This window comes from Nelumbo nucifera, chromosome 1 (genome assembly GCF_055504915.1).
Source record: "Nelumbo nucifera cultivar China Antique chromosome 1, China Antique-T2T, whole genome shotgun sequence".
In the NCBI taxonomy this organism is placed as follows: Eukaryota; Viridiplantae; Streptophyta; class Magnoliopsida; order Proteales; family Nelumbonaceae; genus Nelumbo; species Nelumbo nucifera.
Window position 1 is genome coordinate 198,374,503 of NC_142649.1, and position 24,721 is coordinate 198,399,223.

A 24,721-nucleotide genomic window follows, 5' to 3' on the forward strand; every position below is an offset into this window, starting at 1 on the left:
GCTGAGCCGATGGTGAGGCCTGTGCATGCCCAGAGCCACGTGGAACCTACACCATCAAAATACGTGGCAAGATTCCACGTAGGGTTAAACAAGACACCGCCTGCCAAGCGGTGACATCATAAAATGCCACATCAATTAAAATAAAGTGCATGAGAGGTAGTACCATACGTGAGTAATGAGGGATCTTGAGGAGAAGGAAAGCCGATCCTCGAAAAAATCCTCATGAGACATGTGGTGAAACCCCAGTGGCGCACTTAATGATTGACAACAAATCCAATATTCCCTTTCTCGATATGTCACAAGTACCTTTATCTCCTACCTCCTTTTAGGATTTCGAGATCTTCCCCATAAATAGAGATCCTCCTTGTATTGGGACTCACTCAGCATTCAACAATCAATAACCAACACTTAGTACTCAAGCGTACCTTGCTTCCGGATTCCCTACCCCTAAAGCTTAGCCAAAGAGTCAATCTCCCCACTCACCGGCCTTTCTCTATCTTTCAAAGAGACCACTCCCATCCATGTCTTACCCTACCTATAATATCATTTCTAGACCCGGGTTTAGAAAAGCTAGTTTGGGAAGGAGTTCATTCAAGGAATAACAGAACCAAAAGTAGACATTTTTTTTGTAGGACTATATCCTATATTATTTTAGCATATGAACAAAGAATTTGATAATTTATATCTGTATACACATGATATCACTAAAACAGAAAATTATAACATTATTGATAAAAAACAATAGGAAGTTTGTCCAAAAATTATCAATTATAACATTATTGATAATTCTAACATTAATATGCCATACTAAAGAAACAGGAGGTTTACCCAAAAATGCTCAGACATCAGAAACATGCATAAGCAAGAATATAAACACCAAGACTTCTAACAAAGTTTCCACTTTAAGTCTTTAACATACATGTGTAGATACTAGATAGTCAATTTCACCACCATAAAGGAGTGAAACAACCTTAGGGAACGAAGGGGCTGGTAGATAGAAGGCAAGGCCGGTGAGTAACCTTGCTTCAAAATCCAACAAGGTAGGTATACTCTGAATCTTGGAGAAAATCGAGAGAATGATTGCTGGTTTTCTTCTAGTATAAAAAGTAAAAATAACAAAGAGAAAGGAAGAAATTACGTGTTTCTGCAGCGCTGATTTCGAGATGAGAAAAAAAACAAAAGTTAACTCATTCAATTCTTCTCTTCGGGACAGGTTTACATGTATATACAGAATTGAAAGCTTGTGAATTTGACAATTACTTAAATACCTAATTAAAAACTCCTAAAATAGAAGATAAGAAAATAAAAACACAGAAAATAGTAGTTGATTTAACCTAATACCTAATAAACAAAAATGCACAACTACTAATTTCATAACCTTCTAAAAAAATAGGACACCTCTAAAGAAAACAAAAGCTGGTTTGAAAAAAAAAATAGAAACTACTATCAGCTTCTCAATCTTGGTAGAGCCAATGGTTCCTCTTTCCTCTCTCATATGTTTTAGTAATTTTGGGATGCTTAAATCCCTCCACTAATTGATTTGCTTTATGTTCTATTGCTGTAAAGGTTTGAACTGCATCACTAGGGGAAAGTACAAATAAAAAACATTTTAAAAGACAATAAAGAGCATAATGATCAAGCATATAGCTCAGGCACCATCAGCATTAATTCGTCCAACAAAATAGGGAAAATCCTACTCATTTTTCCCAATTTTTGTTCTCTGCTCGAAACATGTCAAAATGGCAAGGAATTCAGTCCCAAGCCCCATTAGAATTTTCTTATACTCTCAACGATGAGAAAACGTCTATTTTTCCCTTTTATTTTTAATCAGAACTTTAGAAGTTATGTTCTTTGTAATGCTTTATTGGAATAATTTCATTGAAGAAATTCCATTGTGATTTTGATCCAAGTCAATGATGAGGACTTGGGAAATTGTTTCACCGAGATGTAGATTGCAGTTTCTTGAAATCAGTAACCAGGCACTAAGGACCACAAATAAAATTTATATTATGAAAAAACCGCATTTGTGAGAGAAAATGCATAAGTTTATTGTTTGAATTCATAATTTTCTTCTACAATAACTATTAAGTCTCTTTGTTTATTCATATGATCGGTGTAAGAGTTGCTTGGAAAATCAGGAACACCTTCAGAAATGTGAACCGCTGATTCCACTGTAAAAAAAAAAAAAATTAGCACTGATTCATGCCACATCAGTGAAAAGAAAGGCATCGTTATAAAAAATATTTGATGCCATAGCTTGCAAGTTTTATATTCTTTGTGGAACACTTGCATAAAATACATGTGCATGTCATAGAGTATTGTGATACTAATCTAATGGTCCAAAAATAAAAAGTGTTACATTACACACTTAACATTTAAAATAAAAAAAATGTTTTAAAAAACCAAAATATCTCAATTAATAAAATATATTGACCATGGATAATACATCCATGGCTACTACTAACCAATAGAGAGAGAGAGGAAAAGTGGAATGGTCAAATACCTATACTTAATAGAAAACCATTTAACATTAAAAGTTTGTTTGATTCATATATATGATTACTACCCTAAAATGCCTAGAAAAGTTAATCCTAACATATATGGAGAAGTCAAATAGTGTGGTAAGTGTTCTACTTTAATAACTTGATGGTGAACAAGGCCATTCCAAGTAACAACCAAAATATGAAACAAATCACGTTGCACCCACAACAAGCCAATAAAATCAACTTCTTTGTGGCATCAGACCCATCATTACCGCAAACAGTCATAACTTTCATTTCTCGAATTCTTAATGGTTGTTGCTCTCCTAAATATTGATCAACCCAGATGAAAGAATCTCTATGGCCCCCTCTTATCGGGCAGCGAAAGAACAATCTTCCATAATTTGCTTCGCTTTTAGTCATGTATAATGTCATATGACCCTTTCCGCATGAACATAATGAAGCTGCAATTGTACCATCCATTCCCTCCATCTGCAATTTCAAATATCACAATATATGAAAAGATGCACACACACACACACACACATAGAGTCAATGAAGTCCAACCTACTTAAGCATATAATAAGTCATACAAATTTCAACACATAGCAAGCAATATTAAGTCATAACAACTTCAAACAAAAGATTCTAAGACCAAAAATATGGAAATGAAACTAAGAACACTAACGACAACGATGTCGCTAGTATCTATCCCATAAAGCATTAGCAACATTATCTCTAATGGTAGACATCTCCACTTTGTTTGTAGAACTTTTCCCTTCATCATCTTCACTATCAGAATTGTCATCTTCATTTGAGTTGGCCATCAGATCTTCAATGTCCCATCTTTCTAGTTCTAAATCACATCACATTTCTCTCTTTATGAAATTATATAATAATAAAGCAAGCTGCCACTATATACCTTTGAAATTGTAGCTCATATGGAGGCATATTCTTTAGGATGGGAAAATTCCCCTTCAATCCAACAAAACAATCATCAATGACATTCCTTAGCGACGCATGGGTGAAGTTGAACAAATCTTCATTTCTCGTAAATCTACCCGATTGACGATGAAACTCACTAAGATGATATCTTGTTCCAAGATAAGGAGTAAGATATCTAGGTGCATTAGCAAATCCTAAGCCTATAAGGTAGTACTTTCCTACAATTTGTAAAAGCAAATTTTCAATGAAAATGTTATTTACAGAGGGGATCAATCGATTAAGGTATATAAATAAAACAGAACCTGGTGGAGGGGTTAGGAACTTGTGGGCAAGATTTGAAATGGCCTAGCAAGTAGCCTTGAATCGTGTGCTGAACCTTCTCATCCAATCATAACAAATGTAAATTGCATGTCAAAAGAACATTCAGCTAATACATTTGAAGTGCATATATTTTTCCTCCCTCTGTATGAAACTTGCATATCATTATGGCACACATGAACATTGGGAAAAACCTCTCAGAGCCCTTGATGTATGCAAGTATTTAAGTGAGTGATAGTGGACTTAAGAGCTCTCCACCCAAACTGCAGATTGCTTTAACAATTTTTCTAAAGTGTGTATTAATAGTCCATCATGAGTGTTGAAAATGCTCAACCATCAATCTATTCCTTTCATTGTGTCCAATTGTTAGTAAAAAATATGCCAAAGACTCCTCAACTGTTATTTCACATATATTTTTTAACTGTCATATTTGTCTTAGGAGATTTGCAAAGTTTTTAAAAACATGATGCTCCATTATAAATGAATCATAACACCAATCTAGATGTTCGAGGTCATTTAGTACCTCTTCCCATACATAATCATGCCCCCTCAAGGAAAATGTCATGCATCTATGTTGGATGGCCATTGTTGAAGTCTTTAATACCTTAGGTAAAATGAAAAGTTGCATGACATCTTTTGATGAATCTGAGGAACTAGAAGACTTGATTCACCTTCTTGAAGTAGGTGCATATACAAATTATCATATGTAGTTATATCCACATAATCATCAAATTATCATAATACTTGTATATAGTGGTAGGTCCCAGTCAAAGCTAGAAGGATAAAAAGGTATTCTTCTTAAGGTGAGAATAAAACCACAAAGGTTTATTGATTTTCGACTGCCTTCACCATGTGGTGAGGTGGTCTTTAAATACAGAAACTTCCTAACTTCCTACCACTGAGATAGCCTCAAAGTAAGGGATTAGCTCTCTAACTACCTAGCCGATCCCAAGGCCTTCTCATACTAACAACTTAACAGAAACAACAACTTAATAGAAATAACTTATTTGACTCAATCTTATGCTTAAGACCAGCTAACTGCTAACAACATGCTTGAGACTAGCTACCCTTAACAACTAACTGCTTAACCGCTTCTTGTGGTTGGCCGAATCCTGCTCTCTGAGTTCTTGCTCTGCTAGGCCGCTACATGGGCTTGCATGGGCCATACGTGATGGCTGGGTATGCATGGACCAATTTCAGTCCATGTACTTTGGGTTACGCGTGGGTACCCTCTTCGACCTTCGTGGCCCATCATTGCCCCCATCCTGAAGATGGACCTTGTCCTCAAGGTCCAGATTTATGTACTTCTCGCGCAACTCTTGGGAATTCTCCCATGTGGCATCTTCACTAGGAAGGTTCTTCCATTGGACGAGGCTCTCCTCCACGAAGGTGGATCCTTTGTTCACCCAGCGGTGATCCAAAATAGCAGCTGGTTCAGTGATGAGTTCCCCTTCCTCATTTATGGGTGGTAATTCGGTGCTTGTGGCAGTGGTGTCACCCACCTGTCTTTTGAGTAGGGAGACGTGGAAAACTAGGTGGATGCGCGAGCCCTCAGGAAGTTGCAGTTTATAGGCCACTTTGCCTATTCATTTCTCCACTTTGTATGGCCCATAATAGCGAGTGGCTAGTTTGTGATAGGTCCGCCTATTCATTTCTCCGCATGCAGGTTTACTTTGAGTTGTTGCAAAATGGCATCGCGAGAGAGCATGGCTTGATCTACCTCTTCTACTGGGGATGTTCCACCTTGGTAATTTGGAATACGAGGTGGTGGTCTTCCATATAGTGCTTGAAAGGGCGTCATTCCGATAGAGGAATGATAGGTGGTGTTATACCAGAATTCTGCCCATGGCAGGAAGGAGCTCCACTTCCGAGGTTGCTGAAAAACAAAGCAACGAAGATACTACTCTAGACAACGGTTGACCACTTTTGACTGTCCATCAGTCTGGGATGGTAGGCGGAGCTCATCTGCAATTTGGTTCCAAACATCTTAAAGAATTCCCTCCAAAAGTGGCTGATGAATATAGGATCTCTGTCACTAACTATCATCTTTGGCATCCCATGTAGCTTCACAATTCCTTCTACAAACCTTTCAGCTATACCTTCGCCGTATAGGGATGTGGTAAGGTCAAGAAATGAGCTGATTTAGTGAGGGGGTTTACTACCACAAAAATAGTGGTTTTGCCTTTGGAGGGTGGTAGTCCCTCTATAAAATCCATGGTAATGTCATCCCATACTTAGCAGGGAACGGGTAGTGGTTGTAGCAGTCCTGCCGGGGATAGAGTGTCTGCTTTATTCTTTTTGCAAATGGCGCAAGAAACTACATACTGTTGAATATCTTTGTACATAGAGGGCCAATAGAACTGTTGTGCCATATGTTTGTATGTGCGTAGGACCCCAGAATGTCCACCATAGGGGGAGTCATGGAACTCTTGTAAGAGTATAGAAACGAGGGGGGACTGAGGAGGAATCACGACCCGGTTTTTATAATATACCAGTCCATTTTTCCATGTGTAGGGAGCTCCAGGATTCTCCATTGCTTGCTTGCTGATGCGGATCATGTATGGGTGGGTGCTGGCATCTTTCTTGATGGTGTCCCACAGAGATGTTTGAGGCATATAAAGAGTGTTAAGGCTAGGACTCCCCAAGACTCTCGAAAGTGCATCTGCAGCAGAGTTTTCGCATCCAGGCTTGTAGATGATTTCGTAGTCGTACCCGAGCAATTTGGATACCCATTTCTGTTGTTCGGGTGTTCCAATGCGTTGCTCGAGTAGATACTTGAGGCTGCGCTGATCGGTCTGGACGTAAAACTTGCAACCCAATAGGTAAGGTCGCAGTGTTCGTATTGCCTGAACAATGGCGAGCATTTCTTTGGCATATGTGAACCAACTCTGTTTGTTGACGCCTAGAGCTCGGCTCATGAATGCAATGGGTCGTCCCTGTTGCATCAATACCGCTCCAATACCTGCTCCAGAAGCATCCGACTCAATGGTAAAAGGCTCCTTAAAATTTGGCATTGCCAATGTAAGAGTCGTGGTCATTGCCTTTTTTAAGGCTGTGAATGCTTCTTGGGCTTCGGTGGTCCATCTGAATTCACCCTTCTTGAGAAGATTCGTGAGGGGTCGAGCTATGATCCTATAGTTACGGATGAACTTCCTGTATGGCCGGACGTTGACAGGTTCCGTTCCTCCTTTGAGAGTGATGCGGTGGTCTATCTCTCTTTGTGGTGGCAGTTGTGTTGGTTCTTGGTAGAGATCACTGAATTCTGCCAACAGTTGCTGCATATCCGGGCTTAGTTGTGGAGACACTTCTTCTGTGATTGCTTGGAGACAGATGGCAAATAATGAGTGTTCCTGTTTGATCCCCTTCGTAATCTGTCTAAAGAAGGCAGGCTGAATTGTTTGGTGGTCGATCCCCTTCAACAGCCGGTGTTGGTTGGCCCAAGAAAACTCCATCGTCATACGCTTCCAATCACATGCCATAGTTCCCAATTGCTCTAGCCAATGGATTCCTAGTACCATATCCAACCCAATTAGTGGTAAAGAATAAAGTGTCAAGGTGAATGGAATACCTTGTAGAAGGACATGCACGTTCTCAAGTCTTCCTCGACACTTAAGGGGTTCGCCATTGGCTACCTTGACGTTGAACGGCTCGGTAGGTATTACCGGTAGGTGCAGCAGTTCGGCTATCTTATTGTTGATGAAGTTATGGGTGGATCCACTGTCAATGAGAACAATCAGTTCGTGTGATCCTACCTTGGCCGTGACGCGCATGGTTATAGCTGCCGACCAACCCGTGAGAGCATGTAGAGATATTTCCGGCTCCCTGTGCAACTCAGTGAAGCTTTGTTCGGCATCTTCTGGTTCGTCGTCGCTGCAGTTCCCGTCGAGCAGTAACGGTTGCGCTCTCTTGCATTTATGCCCGGGCCCAAACCTCTCGTCGCAGTTAAAACACAAACCTTGAGCACGCCTCCGCTGCATCTCTGTCCAAGAAAGACGTTTCAATGATGGGGTGGTCTTCGTCTTTGTCGGGAAAGAGTCACCGGCGGTCCTGGTAGCTGCACGCAGAGTCCTCTCCTGACGACGCAGCTGTTCATCCTTCATTCTGGTCAAGCTGATAGCCTCCTTCAAGGATTTTGGTTTGAACATTCGAATCCCATCGGCTATGTCAGTTTTGAGCCCTCCCATGAACGTACCTACTAGCGCCTTCTGGGTCCATCCGTGCACCCTATTGCCCAGTCGTTCGAACTCCTTCTGATAGTCACGTAGAGACCCCGTTTGTCGTATTTTGGATAATGACTCATTGAAGTCTTCACAGTTGGTTGGGCCGGAACGGGCCCAAAGTTCTTCTACAAAAATCTTCCACGTTACCTCCTTTCCGTCTTCGATATAGGTCCGGCGAAGCCTTTGCCACCATTGGTTTCCTTCTCCTTCCAAATAGAAGGAAGCTAGTGACACTTTTTGTGGATCCTCAGTGTGTTGGTATTCGAAGAACTGATCGACACGGGTGAACCATTCAGTTGGGTCATCACCTGCATACTTGGGAAACTCGAGCTTGGCTAACTTTGAGGAAAACATGGGTCGACCTCCTTCTGTATTGTCACGGGACTGTCTGTAGGAGGACTGTCCACTGCGTTCGTTAGCGTGGCTCGTAGATGGTTCCTGCCGTGCCAGCAAGACTTCAGACATCTTACTAATAGCAGCCTCAAGCTGGTGTAACTTGTCATTAACACCTAACTCGAGCCTACTCAAACTTGCTTGGAGTCCTCCAAGCCCAACTTCCACACTCTCAATTCATTCCTTGTTGGTTGCCGTGGAGCCTAGCTTTGATACCAATGATAGGTCCCAGTCAAAGCTAGAAGGATAAAAAGGGTATTTTTCTTAAGGTGAGAATAAGACCACAAAGGTTTATTGATTTTCGACTGCCTTCACCATGTGGTGAGGTGATCTTTAAATACAGAAACTTCCTAACTTCCTACCACTGAGATAGCCTCAAAGTAAGGGATTAGCTCTCTAACTACCTAGCCGATCCCAAGACCTTCTCAAACTAACAACTTAACAGAAACAACAACTTAACAGAAATAACTTATTTGACTCAATCTTATGCTTAAGACCAGCTAACTACTAACAACATGCTTGAGACAAGCTACCCTTAACAACTAACTGCTTGACCGCTTCTTGTGGTTGGCCGAATCCTGCTCTGCTGGGCCACTACATGGGTTTGCATGGGCCATACGTGATAGTTGGGTATGCATTGACCAATTTCAGTCCATGTACTTTGGATTACGCGTGGGTACCCTCTTCGACCTTCGCGGCCCATCATATAGAATCATAACCTGGTAGTATGAAGAGGTTTGTAGCATATTTATAGGAAAATTATAAACTAAACAATCATAGTCAATCATTTACCCACATAATAACAAATCATACATTACTTTGAAATATTTGCATGTTTATATAAAAAAACATATTGATATAATCCACATAGCACTATAGTTCAAACTATATAAAGTGTGTATCTAAGGTTTAGTCATATACAAAAAAAGATAGTTACCCAAACAAGCATAGGATGTTAAAAGTTGTTATTAAGAAAGAAACAAAAAACATTACCAATCCAAAAGAGAACCCTATGCTAGACCTCCTCAAATTCTTAACTCCCAAATAAAGCATCCTTCACTTCTCATGCATCATACCCATCCAATGTATATATCCAAATGACCCTTAGTTCATCTAACATGTTGGCAAACATGAACCTCCATATATATTCTTTGAACAATTTTGTTGCATATAGATAACATCGTGAAGATAGATTATGAATTGCATATATATCATTCAAGATTGATATGCAACTACCAACACTTTGTTTCTCTTTGCTTGATTCATTCATCTTATGCCTTCTGCCTCGCAAATCAGGAAGAAATTTACTTCGATAAATTGTGGATGAAAATTTAACTAATCAAATGGTAGGACTAAGTAAACAAACATGATAAGAATCATCCCATCTGAAGGTATTTCCAGGGATAAATGGACAAATGAAATGTCAAAAGTTAATAATTTGACGGACAAAAAGGTAAAACCATGAATAGGACCAATCCAAATTCAGGAATTTTAAAAAACAAAAGAAAGAGATGATTAAAAAAAATGAATGTATAAGTCTATTAGACCTCTCTGTTGCTCGGATTGCTAGCCTCCCAGCAACACTATGAAGTTTGTTCGATTGTGGCGTCTCCATTCCATGATGAGACTATTATAAATTCACCAGCTTCCTAAATTCCTCATAGGACACTCAAATTCTGTTAACTCTGATAACTAAATCACCAGACAATTTCAAGTCAAAATGAACAAAAGAACTTCGCAATCTCGAGAAGAAGAACACGCGCACACAGAGATGTACCTCTCATTTTGCAATTTCGAGAAGACGCAACTCGAGCTTCTGTCCTCGTAACTCCAAAACCGAAACCATTAAAAAAAACCCTAAAAATGTTGATGTTGCAGGCATCTCTAAAGGAGAGGAGAAGAAATAAAAACACCCAACTGAGGACCGAGGAAATAGTGTGGATAGATCTTCCGACAGAGGGCATTTGGAGGAATTTCATCATTGACCTTAGCCTACTTGAAATATTAATCGATCGCCAAGAGAAATGAGTATGAGTTGAGTGGGGTTGTGTAGTATAGTCCTACAGGACCTAGAGCTCATGGCAGCTCGGTCATGGAGTATGGTGTGTGTGAATTGGGTTCTGCTCCTCACAAAGTGTATTTCGTACTGACTTCACAACCACATCTCACTCTGTATTAGGAACATTTTCTCATGAATAATAAATATAAATGTGTGCAGACAGGACATGTTGTAAGGTCGGTGTAAGGCGGGCTCCATGAGAAGCAAATTCGGACTCGGTGTGTGCGTGTATGTATGTGTGACCAGTTTTATAACTGTGATGACAGAATCCAAATTCCTCGATCCTGCGTGAAAGAAGGTCGTTGAAAGGTGATTGATGGACAAGGTCCAGGGGTGATCATTGTTCAGTTAAAACCAAAGAACCGAACCAAAAATTTTCGATTTTGATTTTTTCGATTTGATTATTTCGATTTCTGGTTCTAAAATTCTGTTAATTCCATTTTAAAAAAATCCAGTTTCAGTTTTTACGTTTTGAAATTTGATTAATCTAAACAACCAAATTAATTGAACTTTATTATTTATACATAATATATTACCTAGAATATATATATATATTATAAATTAAAATATATAACATATTATATATATTGTATAATATATGTATGTATGCATATTAGTATGTTAATATACTTTAATATATTAATGAAATTTGGTTTTAACCAAAAAACACACCGAATATTTCAGTTTCGATTATTTTGGTTTTTCATTATTTTGATTTCAGATTGATTTTAAAATATTTGGTTTATGGAATTTGACTTTTAATAGAATAAACCAATTGCTCACCTCTAACAAGGATAACGTTTGTAGTTGTGGTTGCATTTCATGGGAACAAGTGACCATAGACCACGTATCAAAAAAGTATATATATATTAGCTAAAGTTGATGGTTTTTCACATTTGTCACTAAAGACTTTTCAAAACCTCCAAAGAGTCCATGTCAATGAGTTTTATTATCGAAAACTTACCTTCCATTAGATCAATATTAAGGACTATTAAGAGAAGTCATGCACATAAGCATTTAAGCATTTTATATGACCAAACTACCCCTAAATGGTCAGCCAAACTTAATTGATGAGGGGCAATTTGGCCCTCCAGTGACATTAAGACACATGGCACTGCGACATAGTCAGCCGACATTTTAGCACCGCACAAGTAAGCCATGGAAGCGTCTCAGACAACTCGAACCCACTTGACGACCTCAGCACAACCTCGACAGACCGAATTGAGAACAAGCCCAGCAAGACATCAGATTGGCATAGAGGCAACCCACTTCGGCTGACCTGACCTGAGTTCAGCTAATGACCTGCCTAACGCGTAGGATGACTTCCTCCTTAAATGGGTTATCGTCTCCGACTTCCCTAGGATCACGATGCCAAGTTGAAAGAACCAATTATCACCTCGCCTGCTTCAGGTGCGATTGGATAAGCACTGCCCGCTTACACGGAATCCACCTACAGGTGTGAAACCACCTCCGAACTAGACGGGTCGGAGATATCGGACGCACTTCGTGAGCCTCACGGAAACTTTGATATATAAAGGCATCCCCTTTCCTCAGAAAAGGTATGCACGATTTAGCTCTTGTAGTTGATTAGCTCTATATTTCTCTCACTTTTTAGCTCTCTCAAAATTCTTCGCTGACTTAAGCATCAGAGTGCCCACACTGATAGGCAGCCCTGCACTTGGTCAGCTCGTCACCTAATAGGCAGCCCTGCACTTGGTCAGCCCAGCGCCTCACAGGCAGCTCGGCACCTAGGCGGCTCCACTTCGGCCTCTAAATCATCGGCCACTTGGATGCAGACCAAATGACGAAGTACTTAGCTAAAAAATCAATACATCAACAAAAATTGATTCATCAAACACTTTAATTACTTCTTTCTGCAGCTCGACTAGGCAACCTCACCAGCTCGGCATCTGAATTGTCCTCTAATAGATAGAAAAAAAATTACCATATAGACCAACCAAATGACGGGACCCTAATAGTTTTGCTTCTTAATTACTTTGCTTGAACATGTAGCCAACCGGGACATCTAATCGAGTGAATTCCATCTAAACCGTTTGGCCATCTACGACAAATTAGAAATTGAGAATAGCAATAGTCCAAAAAAAAAAATAGAAATAACCAATTTAATCACAAAGTTGGGTGCAAGTTGAATTTATTTTGTCTCATTCCCAAGGTATCAAATCTATAACATAATTATTAAAATTTTTGTAAAGGTGATGGCAAACCGGTAAAAGTTCATCTTGGACTCCATTATCAATGTGGCTCAAAATGGTTTTCTTCTAGCTAGGATAATTATTGATAGCATTTATCCGGTTCACCATCAGTTTAAGATGAAAAAAAGTAAACCATAATGGATGGCCTTGAAGTTAGATATGCAATAAGCTGTCAAGCTTGCAATCAGATAGAATGGCCATTCCTCGAGGCTACAATGACCAAGCTTGGCTTTGATCAACGGTGGATAAGTAAGGGACCCATACCCATTATTGGGGACCACCCAATTAATAATATCTAAGAGACCCATTGTGAAGGGGAGGAACCCACATTTTCTCTTTCTCTTCTCCCCAAATCACCGCCATATTCTAATCACCAACCTCTCTCTCTCTCTCCCCTCTCCAATCCTCTCCCTAGAATTTCATTGCTGGTGAACTATAACAGCTCGATCCCTTACTAGAGGATATGTAGGCGGCCTTTTTGGGGATCTAACCTGGTAACTAATTTCCTAGTGATTTTGAAATATGAAATTTCGAGATCGATCTTGCATTGAATCGGATCAGATTTGAAATCCAAATTAAAACTAATCGTATCTGATACGGAGACCACGATGTGCATCTCCTATAAGGGTAGTTCATGCCCAATATCAATCCCAAAATCGATCTACCACTGAAGATGGCACAGTGTGAATGTGAAGCCGATTCATCAAATACTGTTTCAGCAAAAACTAGTCTCCAACTTACTTGGGTCAAAGAGGGTTTATGTACCTGTTGTATCCTGATGTTTTCCTTGCAAAAACATAGTGGAGGACTGATAAACATCAGCCCTTATTAAGGCTAGGTTGAATTAGGGTTTCTAGGAGACAAGGGAGAAGAGAAGAGATCAAGAGAGTGGAGATAATTAGCTGAATTGGACTAGTCTCCCCTTTTTCTCCTTTATATAAAGCACTCTTCTAATCTATAGGGTTGTCAATGGGTCGAGTCTGGGCCAGAATCAGTTGGACCTGGAACCGACCCATCATGAAATGTTGAGGACGAAGACCTGAAACCGGACCCAATAGGATCTATATTATTTGGGACATAATAAATAAAAATTGAATAAATACACTTAATACATATTAAATATATTCTATATATATTATACATTATATATAATATGTATAGTATATATAACTTATTTAATATATTATACATTATTTATATATATGGTTTGAATCGGTTTAGGACTAGGTGGAACCAGTTCTGAATCGATAGTAATCGGGACCCTATATTAAGACCCAGAACTAACCTGTCGGTTCCAGTTCCTGGAACTAGAACCGGCCTAATCGTTTCAGATCCATTGGGCCCATCAAGTTGGACCCAACTCATTGACAACCATACTAATCTAATTTGGAGATTATCTAAATCAAATTTGAATTAGGACTTTATCTTTAATTATAAAGATTATCTTTTAAGGGGATAGGTCATACCTAAATCCATGTCCATTTTCAACCCAAGTCACATGACAACTTAAGTTGTTAAGTTGTCATGTGATCACTTAACTAATCATATTAGTAATGGGCCTTAGGCCCATTTTCTCTAACGGTTCATGTCCCAAGGTGTTGCATGGCCACTTTGGGCCTAAATATTGTATGGCGTAGGACCCACAGAGGTTTCACAAAAGTCCTTAAGGGTTCAAACCCATCTTTGGAAGAGATTAAGTTGAATTCACTACTTAGGGCAATGAACCCTTGACCCAACATTTACACCTTAATGATCCTTGGATTCAGCCACCCTATGAAAACCCAAGGATAAGGCTTATATAAGATAAAACACATCAGGAAATCAACCTTATATTGGTCTCTTACACCTAACCTCTCGGCCCATAATTATCAAAACATTGCCCATGCGTAGACATGTTCATGGGTCGGGCTTGGACTTTGATTTTGCTAAAATTTGAATGGGGCTCGACTCGAAACCTGAGCACGATACAATGTAAGTCAAGCCCGAAGCCTAATCCGTGAACAGGTCTACCCATAGGGAAGGACCTCTTCCCTGATTGCAAAATACAGTGTCATGCTCTCTGCTTGGATGGATCTCGGGATTAAAACCTTTTTCATAAAATAATAATTAACATATAAATATATTTTGTAAATTAAATTTCAAATACATTTGAAATCTACTTCCAACCATTTAGGTTTCCATTAGAGAGAGTGCAAAGCTTGATATTCCCTTTGTCTAACAAAAGGGTCAATCTTATCATTATAATCACATACTCAAGTAATTTCCTAAACTGTCCCAACATGCCCCAGGTATTTAACCTGTGATGAATCTCACTAGTTGGCACATCAAAGACAGCTTAGTCCAATATCTAGTGCAGTGTCATAATCAAGTCTGGGGTCAAGTGGAATTTTCTTGTTTTGCCCATCTATCTCTGAGGTCTAGGGCATAACTAGAAATTGACCTGGGTTCAATGTTTCTTTTAAACACCCACTAACTGTGCTTGGGGTTTAACCCTAATAGCTGAGACAAACTATTCCACCAATTCAACAACACATTAGTGTCAGCCTTATCAAGATAAACTCTCCAAGTCTAGGGATGGCAATAGGTTGGGTTTGGGGAGGGTTTTCTAAATTCTAGACCCTACCCACCTCCCTAAACCTTCCAACCCGTACACGCCCCAAAACCCATAGTGGGTTGGATTTTGAGAATCCAAACCTTACATGCACATGAAAATGCAAAACCCTCCCTGCATTCAAGGGTAGGAGCGGGTTGAATTTAGAACCGCATCTAATTTCCTATTATTTCGTGTCATATATAAGCAATAAATAAGTAAATAACACAAATAAACAACAAAATTTCCAATTATTTGACTAAGACATGTAGAAAACGCATAAACTATCAATTATTATTCACATAAAATTTAGAATATTATTAAATTCAACACTTGGTACATACAGTTTATATGCTTTCCAACAATATGCGGGTCGGGGAGGGTTGAATTTAGCCTAATATCGTACTCTACACATGCCAATACGGGTTTTGCAATCCTAAAACCCATCCCCACCCCAAAACCCATCCTTCAAGCAAAAAAACCCGCCCCGTCGTGGAGGGTTGGGGCGAGTACACACCGAGTAGAGTAGAAATTGTCATCCCTACCCAAGTTTATCCAATGATTGAGAACATTATAAATTAAAATGAGTTTCATAAGTGTCTAGTTTAAGGAGTAATTCACAGAAAAGTACCAATTTAAAATAAAATAACAATGTATTTTATTCATTTGTTGATAAATGTTTGTATACATCAATATGATTGGAGCTAAGGAAATGCATTGTCTAACAACACCACAAGTGATAAATTCACTTGCTTATAAACCTTCTAATGATTTAGAATATAGTGGAATTGAAGTGAATAGCAAGAATCAAGTTGCCTCAGTAGGGCTCAATTATATTTAGAATATAATGGTCTCATGCTTCCTTTGGTTAGGCAATTAATTTATCCAAGTTGTAGCTTTTCTTTGGTGCTAACACCCCTTATCATGGTTTTCAAAACCAAACTAGACTGGACGGTTGGACCGGAAAAACCAAGAACCGATCACCTGATCAGTTCCATTTTCCTCAAAAACCAGATTCCCCCCCCCCCCAAACCGTTGATTTTGGTCAACAAACTGTTGAACCGAGTTGAACCATTCGACCTGCTAACCGGACCCCTGACCGGTTCAGTTTTAAAAATCATGCCCCTTATAGATGTTAGAAGATGGTCTCTCACAGACTATGTATTCGAGAGGTGCTTAGGGCTCTAAGATATCTAGGGTTATCATTCAAGGTGGGGCATAAGTAAATAGAGGTTTCTAAACTTGGAAGTAAAGGTGGAGAAACCAACGTCTGTTGGGAAGGGGCCCTTTGGGTAGGAAGTTCTAATAAAAGCCATGACAAACAAAGGCTATTAAATTTCCTCTTGGAATAGAATCTACCAAAGAGGAGGATCCATTAGGTCACGAAGAACAATCTTACAAGGGGAAGGGGGCCACTAGCTTTTACTCACTATGGGTTAGGGGTGAGTGTACGGTTTATTCGATTAAAAACTGAACCGAATAAACCAAAATTATAAAACCAAAAAAAAAAAAAAAAACTAAACCAAAACTGAATTACAAGAAAACCAAAATAATCGAAAGCCAAAATTTTCGGTTCGGTTTTCAATTAAAACCGAATTTCATTAACATACATAAAATATTGTATATTATAATGTATAATATATTATAAATTACAATATATATAACCCAATTTTGGTTCTCTCTCTAAGCCTAATCTCATCCCAAAGCCTCAAACTCAACCCTTTAGAATGTTATTTAAACATCCATAAGAATTATTTAAAGATCCCTTGAAACCATCCCCTTGGAAATTGAGCCTTTAACATTCGTATTAAGCTCCAAATACCCTAATACCTTTACATAACAAATTTTATCTCAAAATACCCTTCTTTTGCCCTTTGATTAAACCAAGATGTCATCTTAACTTCTCCAATTTTCTCATAACTTTAAATTTTGAAATTACCACCATGACACCTCACCTTTCCAATTTAACCTTACCATTAGACTTTGGATCTCTTAAACCCTCTACACACCAAATTTCACCTCAACATTTCCTTATTTAACCTTTAGTTTTTTCTAGATTTCAATTCGAGCTTTCTTAATAGCAAACAACTATGTTTCAAAATTTCTCCCTTTTACGACCTAGATCTACACCTATTATCCTAAAATCAATCCTAACTGTTAATGTTTTTCATCCAAAAATACCCCCAACCTCATAACCTTCTCTACTTGTCAACCCAAAAGTTTCTTAAAATTCCGTAAATCACCTTTGACCCTTCTTTAATCCATTAAACCCTACGTTTAAACTCCAAACACCTTCTTGCATTTCAAATTTCATCCTAAAACAACCTTGTTTCTCTCACTTTCAAAAAAGAAAAAGATTCTACTTCAATCATTCCTATTGTTAGAAACTGATGAGAGCAGATTTGGCCCTTCAGTGAAATTGCAACATGTGGCACCTCGTGACAATTAGGCAAACACCCAGGCAACAACTTACCAAGTTGGTGTCCCCCCCCCCCCCCGGGGCACCGGTCTGGCTGGCCTGGCGTGACCTGCACGCGGCCCGCGCGGCCTGCGCGCGACCTACGCGTGACCTAGGGAGTTGCAGGGAGCTCCACCATCCTCTGAGTTGCAGGCAGCCTAGGAGCAAGTCAAGTGACGAGTCCAAGTTAGCAGTTCGCCATCAGGGAGCTCGCCACCAAGCAGTTCGCCATCAGGGAGCTCACCACCAGGCAATTCGCCACCAGGTAGTTTGCCACCAGGCAGTTCGCCACCAGGCAGATCGCCACCAGGCAGTTCGCCACCAAGCAGTTTGCCACCAGGCAGTTCGCCATCAGGCAGTTCGCCACCAGGGAGTTCACCACCAGGTAGTTCACCACCAGGTAGTTCGCCACCAGGCAGTTTGCCACTAGGCAGTTCGCCACCAGGCAGCTCCCCACCAAGCAGTTCGCCCCCAGGCAGTTCGCCACCAGGCAGTTCACCCCCAGGGAGTTCGCCACCAAGTAGCTCATCACCAAGGCACATCACCACCGGGTCAAATAACGAGGTACTTAGCCAAAAAATTTATACATCACAAAAAATGGTACGTGACCAAAAACGGTTACATCAGAAACCTTCAATTTTAGATTTGCCATCACGATACCACTCTTGATCAATCGTCCCTTCCCATTATATTTTAGAGACCAAAAAACTATTACCAAATTTCACTTAAAATCAAGCCAAGTTAAATTTCAACCCCTTTCATTGGCCAAAATCAATCAAGCACTAAATCGCTACCCTATCGACCTTTTGAGATCAATCTAAAGACAATTGAATTCAGAATCCTCATAAACATGGATTCACCAAGTTTTACCTAAAAACATCCCCATTTTACCCCTCGATTGTAAAACTTCCATTTCATGCAATCTGATTGGTTGACCACCTTGCATCCTCATACACCCCCTTACTACATCCTAATCATCTAAAAAGAATCCCTAAAATGAGGGAATCTTCTCCTCTAAGCTTCTACATGAAAATCCTAGATTGCCTTACACTCTCCAATCACTTTTAAAACTACCCCTATCCCACATCAACCTTATCCCTTTTTCCCAGAATACTCAAAATACCCTTGATCTCCACCTTATAAATAGAGGGAGGAATTAAGGCTGTTTATCAAATTGTTCAAACCGACTAAACTGACAAAACCGGCCTGACTCAATCCATTATGGTCGATTTTCAAAAAACTTGGATCGGTTTCCGATTGATTAGTTATGAAATCCGATTGGTCGGTTCGGTTTCATTTTGGTTAATTATAAATCAATTTGAAACCGATCTGAACCAACTATGTATACTATTGCTAAATATCTATGAAGAATCCTAGCTTTTTGCAATCTTCTATTCTTCATGATGAGTTTTTTTTTATTTAACTTTTTCGGCCACTAGCATCTAATCCTTTGTTTCTCTCCTAGGGGGCCAGACCTATATTACTCGGATTCAGGTAAGGTGACCTCAGTCTAGCTTTCAGTCATTATTTATTAATTTCCTTTTACCGTTTCTATTTGGGTTAAGTACATGCAGCCTAATGAAAATTCTGAATTACAGTCCCCTATGATTTATTAATAGCCTCCTATAAACTGCATTCTATTTGTAGATTTGGCATTAATTCACGGTCAGGATTCATCCCCTTATACGGTAGAGTTAAAAAATTCTGAGTTGGATTGATCAATCATTTAATTTTCTTCCTCCTTTTTACTCTTAGAAATCTTGTGCCCATCAGCTAGAATTTCTTTTTACCTATGCAAAAGAAAAATCTTTCACATCGGTTTCAAACTGATGAAACTGACCATAAATTAAATTTAACTTACCACTGGGTTTGTATTCTAATGGGTTGGTTTCGGTTTTCATAAAGGTCAACCCGAGAATTTCAGTTTGGTTTGCAATTTTATGTAAAACCAAACCGGCTCGACCCATATACAACCGTAGGAGGGATCCATGAGACCCATCAAATAAGGCCATCTTCCCATCTAAGCCAATATGATGTTCTCACTCCCATTAGTTTAGACTTTAGACAAGCTACTCCCTCATCTTCTTAGGTTAGATTTTGAGCGTTATTTAAAAAAAAGAATAGGAAGAAGGGAGAGCGTAGTTTATATTGAAACTTCCCTCCACCACTTGCTTTTTCCCTCATTCTCCTCAACTCTCGGGCATTCTGCCCATGGAAATCCCTCTCACCCATGTCCGAATGTATTAGAGAAGGCACTCATTATCTAGTGTAGAAATGTTTCCAATCAATAAGGCTACAAGAATCATGTTGGTTCTAGCAACAAGGGCATTAAAAATACACTTAAGGCCATGAACACACCCAAGTTTTTCATTTTTTTTTTGTTTTTGTCTTGTTGAAATCTCTACTTTGAAATATAAGAATAGCTGATCAGTTCTATGCATAAGCTAGCCATAGATAATGGGTTCTCTCATAAATTAACGAGAGGAGAGTGCCTCCTCCCTTCCTCCTTTCAACTAAGACCCCAAAATCATTAGTGATGTTCACATGAAAATGGAGTCATTATCTTTTTTCTCTCCTCAAAAAATGCAATTTAAAAGGGGGACTCATCACCCCTAATAATAGTGAGTGGTGACTCTATTGCATGTAACCCAATGACAGTCAAATTTGAGGGTTTCATGTAGTATTCTAAAGGGTAAGGAAATTTTTGAGGGTGGTAGTGTATGTACTGTCAAGGAGACATCCATCCAAATATGGGAGGATGCTTGAGTTCTAGACCCTTTCAATGGCAAAATCCTATACCCCCTATTGTGATAGGTATCATATTTAGAAAGTGGAAAATCTAATCTATGTTTAAAGTAGGTGTTGAAATTTGTATATACTAAATTGGATTAGGGAAAAATTCCAATTAGTATCCTGTACTTTGGGCCTAGTGCCACTTTGGTCCCCGAACTTTAAAACGCGACAATTTAGTACCTAAACTTTCAAAACGTGTCAATCTAGTACCTACCATTAAATAGCCATTAAGTGGCATTTGAACCTTCATATGTCATCTAATTTTCTTCAACCATCCAAACATTGACAAAAAATGAACAATCTCAAATCCTTGCCTCTTCTATTCAATAAAGTTGGGGTCACGTCTTAGTGGGCATTTTGGTGACCCCAACTTTCTTGAATAGAAGAGGCAAGGATTTGGGACTGTTCATCTTTTATAAACATATGGATGGTTGATAAAGAAAATTAGATGATACTTGAAGGGCATTTATGTCTTTTCAAATTCTGCTTAACGGCTGGTTAACATATTAGTTAATGGTAAGTACTAAATTGGCACGATTTGAAAATTCGAATACTAAGTGGTTGCATTTTAAAGTTTTGGAGCTAAAGTGGCACTAGGCCTAAAGTACAGGGTACTAATTGGGAATTTTCTCTTAAATTTATTCAGGACTAAAATAGAGGCTATAGCTAATACCATATTAGTTGGTTTGATCAGTTGGATGAGTTTGAATTGGAAGAACTACACTCATGGCAAGTTACTGATCAAATCTATGCAAAACATGGCTAAGAGGTTGGAAGAAGAGAAGAGTGGATAAATCCCTACCATCTCATCCTCTTTTCCATAGAACTATGGGAAACAAATATAGAGGATCTAAGCACCCCAGGAGATCAAAAACTTCCCTTGGAGGGCATTAATGGAATTCTAGCAATGAACAAAAATCTCTTCATGAAGAAGGTGGTGATATTAGATGACTATCCTAGGTGCATGGGTAAAAAGTAAATGCAATCCATTCCCTCCTTCATTGCCCAATAGTTGAGGCAGTCTGGTTTGAAATCTCCATCTTGGTCCACACCTATTGAGCTAAAAGTTTTATTGAGTGGATTTTATTGTGATGTGTTGTGTCCAAGAGTTCAAAGTCCCATTGTGTGATTTTCGTAACAATGTTAATGAGTTGTCATATTTGGAAGATGAGGCACCGTCTCCTACACACAGGTAGTAATACCCCTCTAAAGACTATCTCCCTTGTAGGTAGTGGTGAGAAAACGGTTTATTCAATTAAAAATCGAACTAAATAAACTAAAATTTTAAATGAAAAATCAAACCACAACAGAAATAAACAAAAATCGATAGTAAAGTACGGTTAACTGGATTTTCAAACATGAAAACCAAAATCAAAATTAAAATTTTACAAAACCAGAATAATTGAACAAAAAAATCAAATCCAAAATTTTCAGTTTGATTTTTTGGTTTTAAATCGAAAATGCTCACCTCTAATTGTGGACAAGGGTTTGAAAGAGTGGGAAGGGGCTCTCTTCAAGGACAAAGATGACAAAGCAAAGATAGTTAAGATTGTTGGTCTCATCCCGCTCGAGGATGGTTTTAAGTTGAGCATTAACATCACATTTGTGGGTCCTTTGGTTACAACTGACTTGGGAGTAGTGGTTCATACTCCCCATATCTTGCTAGTTGAGCTGTTCTAAGAATATATTCTCACATGTAGTTGTTTAGAAGACTGGGGATCCCTCATTTGGTTGTTGAGTATGATGTGAAAGTGTTATAGATATATGATTAAAGCTTCTCACCTTCATAGCATATTTTCTTGGATGTAATTAACTTATCTCGGGCCTTTGATAACATAGTGTTTAGCTTCACTCCAAGGGATATTAATCCAGTGGCACATTTCCTAACCAAAGATCAAAATATCGATATGCGTAATACTAAAAAAGATTGGGTATTGGTGCGTATCAGTAGATTGATACTTTTTTTCCATCAACCTAATAATGCTCACACAATCTAAGAAGCTAGGATGCTTTCTATCATCCTAAACGTTCAAAACCCCCAAATTCTATGTATTTGACCCTTTATATATGGATATCATAGGTATTAATGTTTTGATTCTTGTTCTTACCATGAGAAGTCGGTCTATATGAATGTTTATATATCTATCCTGTTGTTTGTGTCTAAATTACTATCTAACGATAAGGGGTTTTTCCCCTTTAGGCTGCATTTAATTTCAGTGGATCAATGGAAAAGTCAGTTGATAAGTTTAAAATTTTAATGGACCGTTGAAATTTTTTATGTGATAATTGTTGTAAATAATATGTCAATTTTATTGATGTATTGATGTATTATTTACATCGATCATCGATGGAAAAATCAACCAATTATTGGAAACAAATGCATGAAAATACAGATTGAACGTAAAATTTTACACCAATTTGTATTTATATTAAAAACAAACACATGTAAATACAAACCAACAATAAAGTTTTATATCGATTCACATTTACACTAAAAACAAACACAACCTTAAAGTCTCAATAAGTTTCATTTAAAAAAATAATAATAATAATAAATCGATATAAACTTGTCCAGTTGGGCTATGCCCTATGTTACAACCCGCCGGAAAGCTCACTACTAACCACACAGTGTAAGCATGTGACTTACTCAATTTCCATTAATTATTAATCACAATGGTGACATTCCTTATAGTGAGGTCTTAGGCTTAGCAAAATTTGTTTTTTCTCTTGTTAGTTTCATTAAGACCCTGGTAACAAACACTAAGGTGGAAACAAAATATGTCACTTGTTACAAAAGGGAAAAGCCAAGAAGAAATAATAGCTTTGTTTTGTAGTCCGGGCTGGTCACGCCTCAGTATTTATTTTATGTTTTTATCTATTTAGGTTTCAGGGTCATCTGTCCAACTTTTTTTTCCTCTTAACTCCCCAATAGCTCTAGGCTCTAGCATAGTGGTAGCATCCTTGGGAGAAGAGCTTTCAGCTATGCATACCGATGGGCTCTGTTTGGTTTGATAAAATAAAATTGTGATGTATTAGAGAGAGAGAGAGGAAAATGCAAACCTTACCTTCATAATTCATAAATCACGGGCATATGCACATTCACGTGGGGTTCTATTCGAAGTGGGACCAATTCTACTGTAGGTGTCCCACGTGTCTTTGCAATTTTTATATCGACGATACCATTAGACATTTGGCGAGAATTTTGTGGGAATTTGTTGTCTAATTGGAAAAAAAAAGGATGGGTCGACGGACGGATCCAGGGCCAGGTCAGCATTCCCTTGACACGATTGCGACAATTTGTCACCTTTCTCTCGATTCACAACTGACAATTCTGATCAGTCTCTGAAAGATGTTGCAAAGTAAAAGAAATGGCATCACAAAAAAAATATATTAGGGGCAATTACGTCATTATAAGGGGGAGTCATAGCTTTTGCTGTAACCTATCTGGCAGATCCATTGTCTAGTAGCGTTCCAACGTTCAAAAGCTTAACTGTTTTCAGAAAATGGTCCCACCCAAATCTGACTCGTGACCCAACTCACGGCATACTACATTACAAAACACTATCCTCCATGCTTCCTCCATCAACCACCGCCACCACCACCACTCTCTCTCTGGACAACTTAAAATCTTTGATGATGGCAGAATTTTCTTGGGCAAGGTGACCGTTGAACATCAGGATTAAGCTCAACTAAGAGCTAACTGAAACGGTTCTAGTTGGGGATTTGGGGTTTACTGGCTTGGCTCAGCTAGTAAAGTTAACATATAACATCTAAACCGTCCATTAAAGTGACCTTTTTCTAAGACTTCTTCAAGGGTTCTCATCATCTCTCCCAGAGGCACACAACTGTATGAAAAGATTGACCAAGTCCCTCGACTAGTCAAACACCACAAACAAGCTATATGATAATAACATTCTTGAACACGGTGCACGTAACTCGTTCTTGTGAATGCTGACCGTTTAAAGAGTCTATCTTATCTAGAGATATACCTTTTGGACGATAGGCACTGACCCTCTCTCTCTCTCTACATGCAGTGTTGTGAACTCATGAGTCATGACTAAGATAAGCCAAGCCGAGCCGAGCAACCATCTCAACTCAAAACGACGAGTAGGATAAAAACCCGACCGTTGGACTGAAATCATTCCCGAAGAAATTAACAAGAATATCAAGATAATAATAATAATAATATAAAAAGCGTCATCCCTTGTGGTTTCAGAGACTTTCACGTTGCTTTTTCTCATCCTCCTCCTCC

The 24,721-nt window shown here is 38.8% G+C and overlaps 1 protein-coding gene across 1 annotated transcript; it reads right to left on the minus strand.

Annotated features, from left to right (window-relative positions):
* Positions 1-2,630: 2,630 nt before the first annotated feature.
* On the minus strand, positions 2,631-8,428 carry LOC148804336 (uncharacterized). The gene is made up of 2 exons (XM_088900772.1): positions 6,236-8,428; positions 2,631-2,972 (listed from the first exon to the last, which is right to left on the minus strand). Exons 1-2 carry the CDS (start codon positions 8,426-8,428, stop codon positions 2,631-2,633), a joined length of 2,535 nt encoding a protein of 844 aa, XP_088756898.1.
* Positions 8,429-24,721: the final 16,293 nt, after the last annotated feature.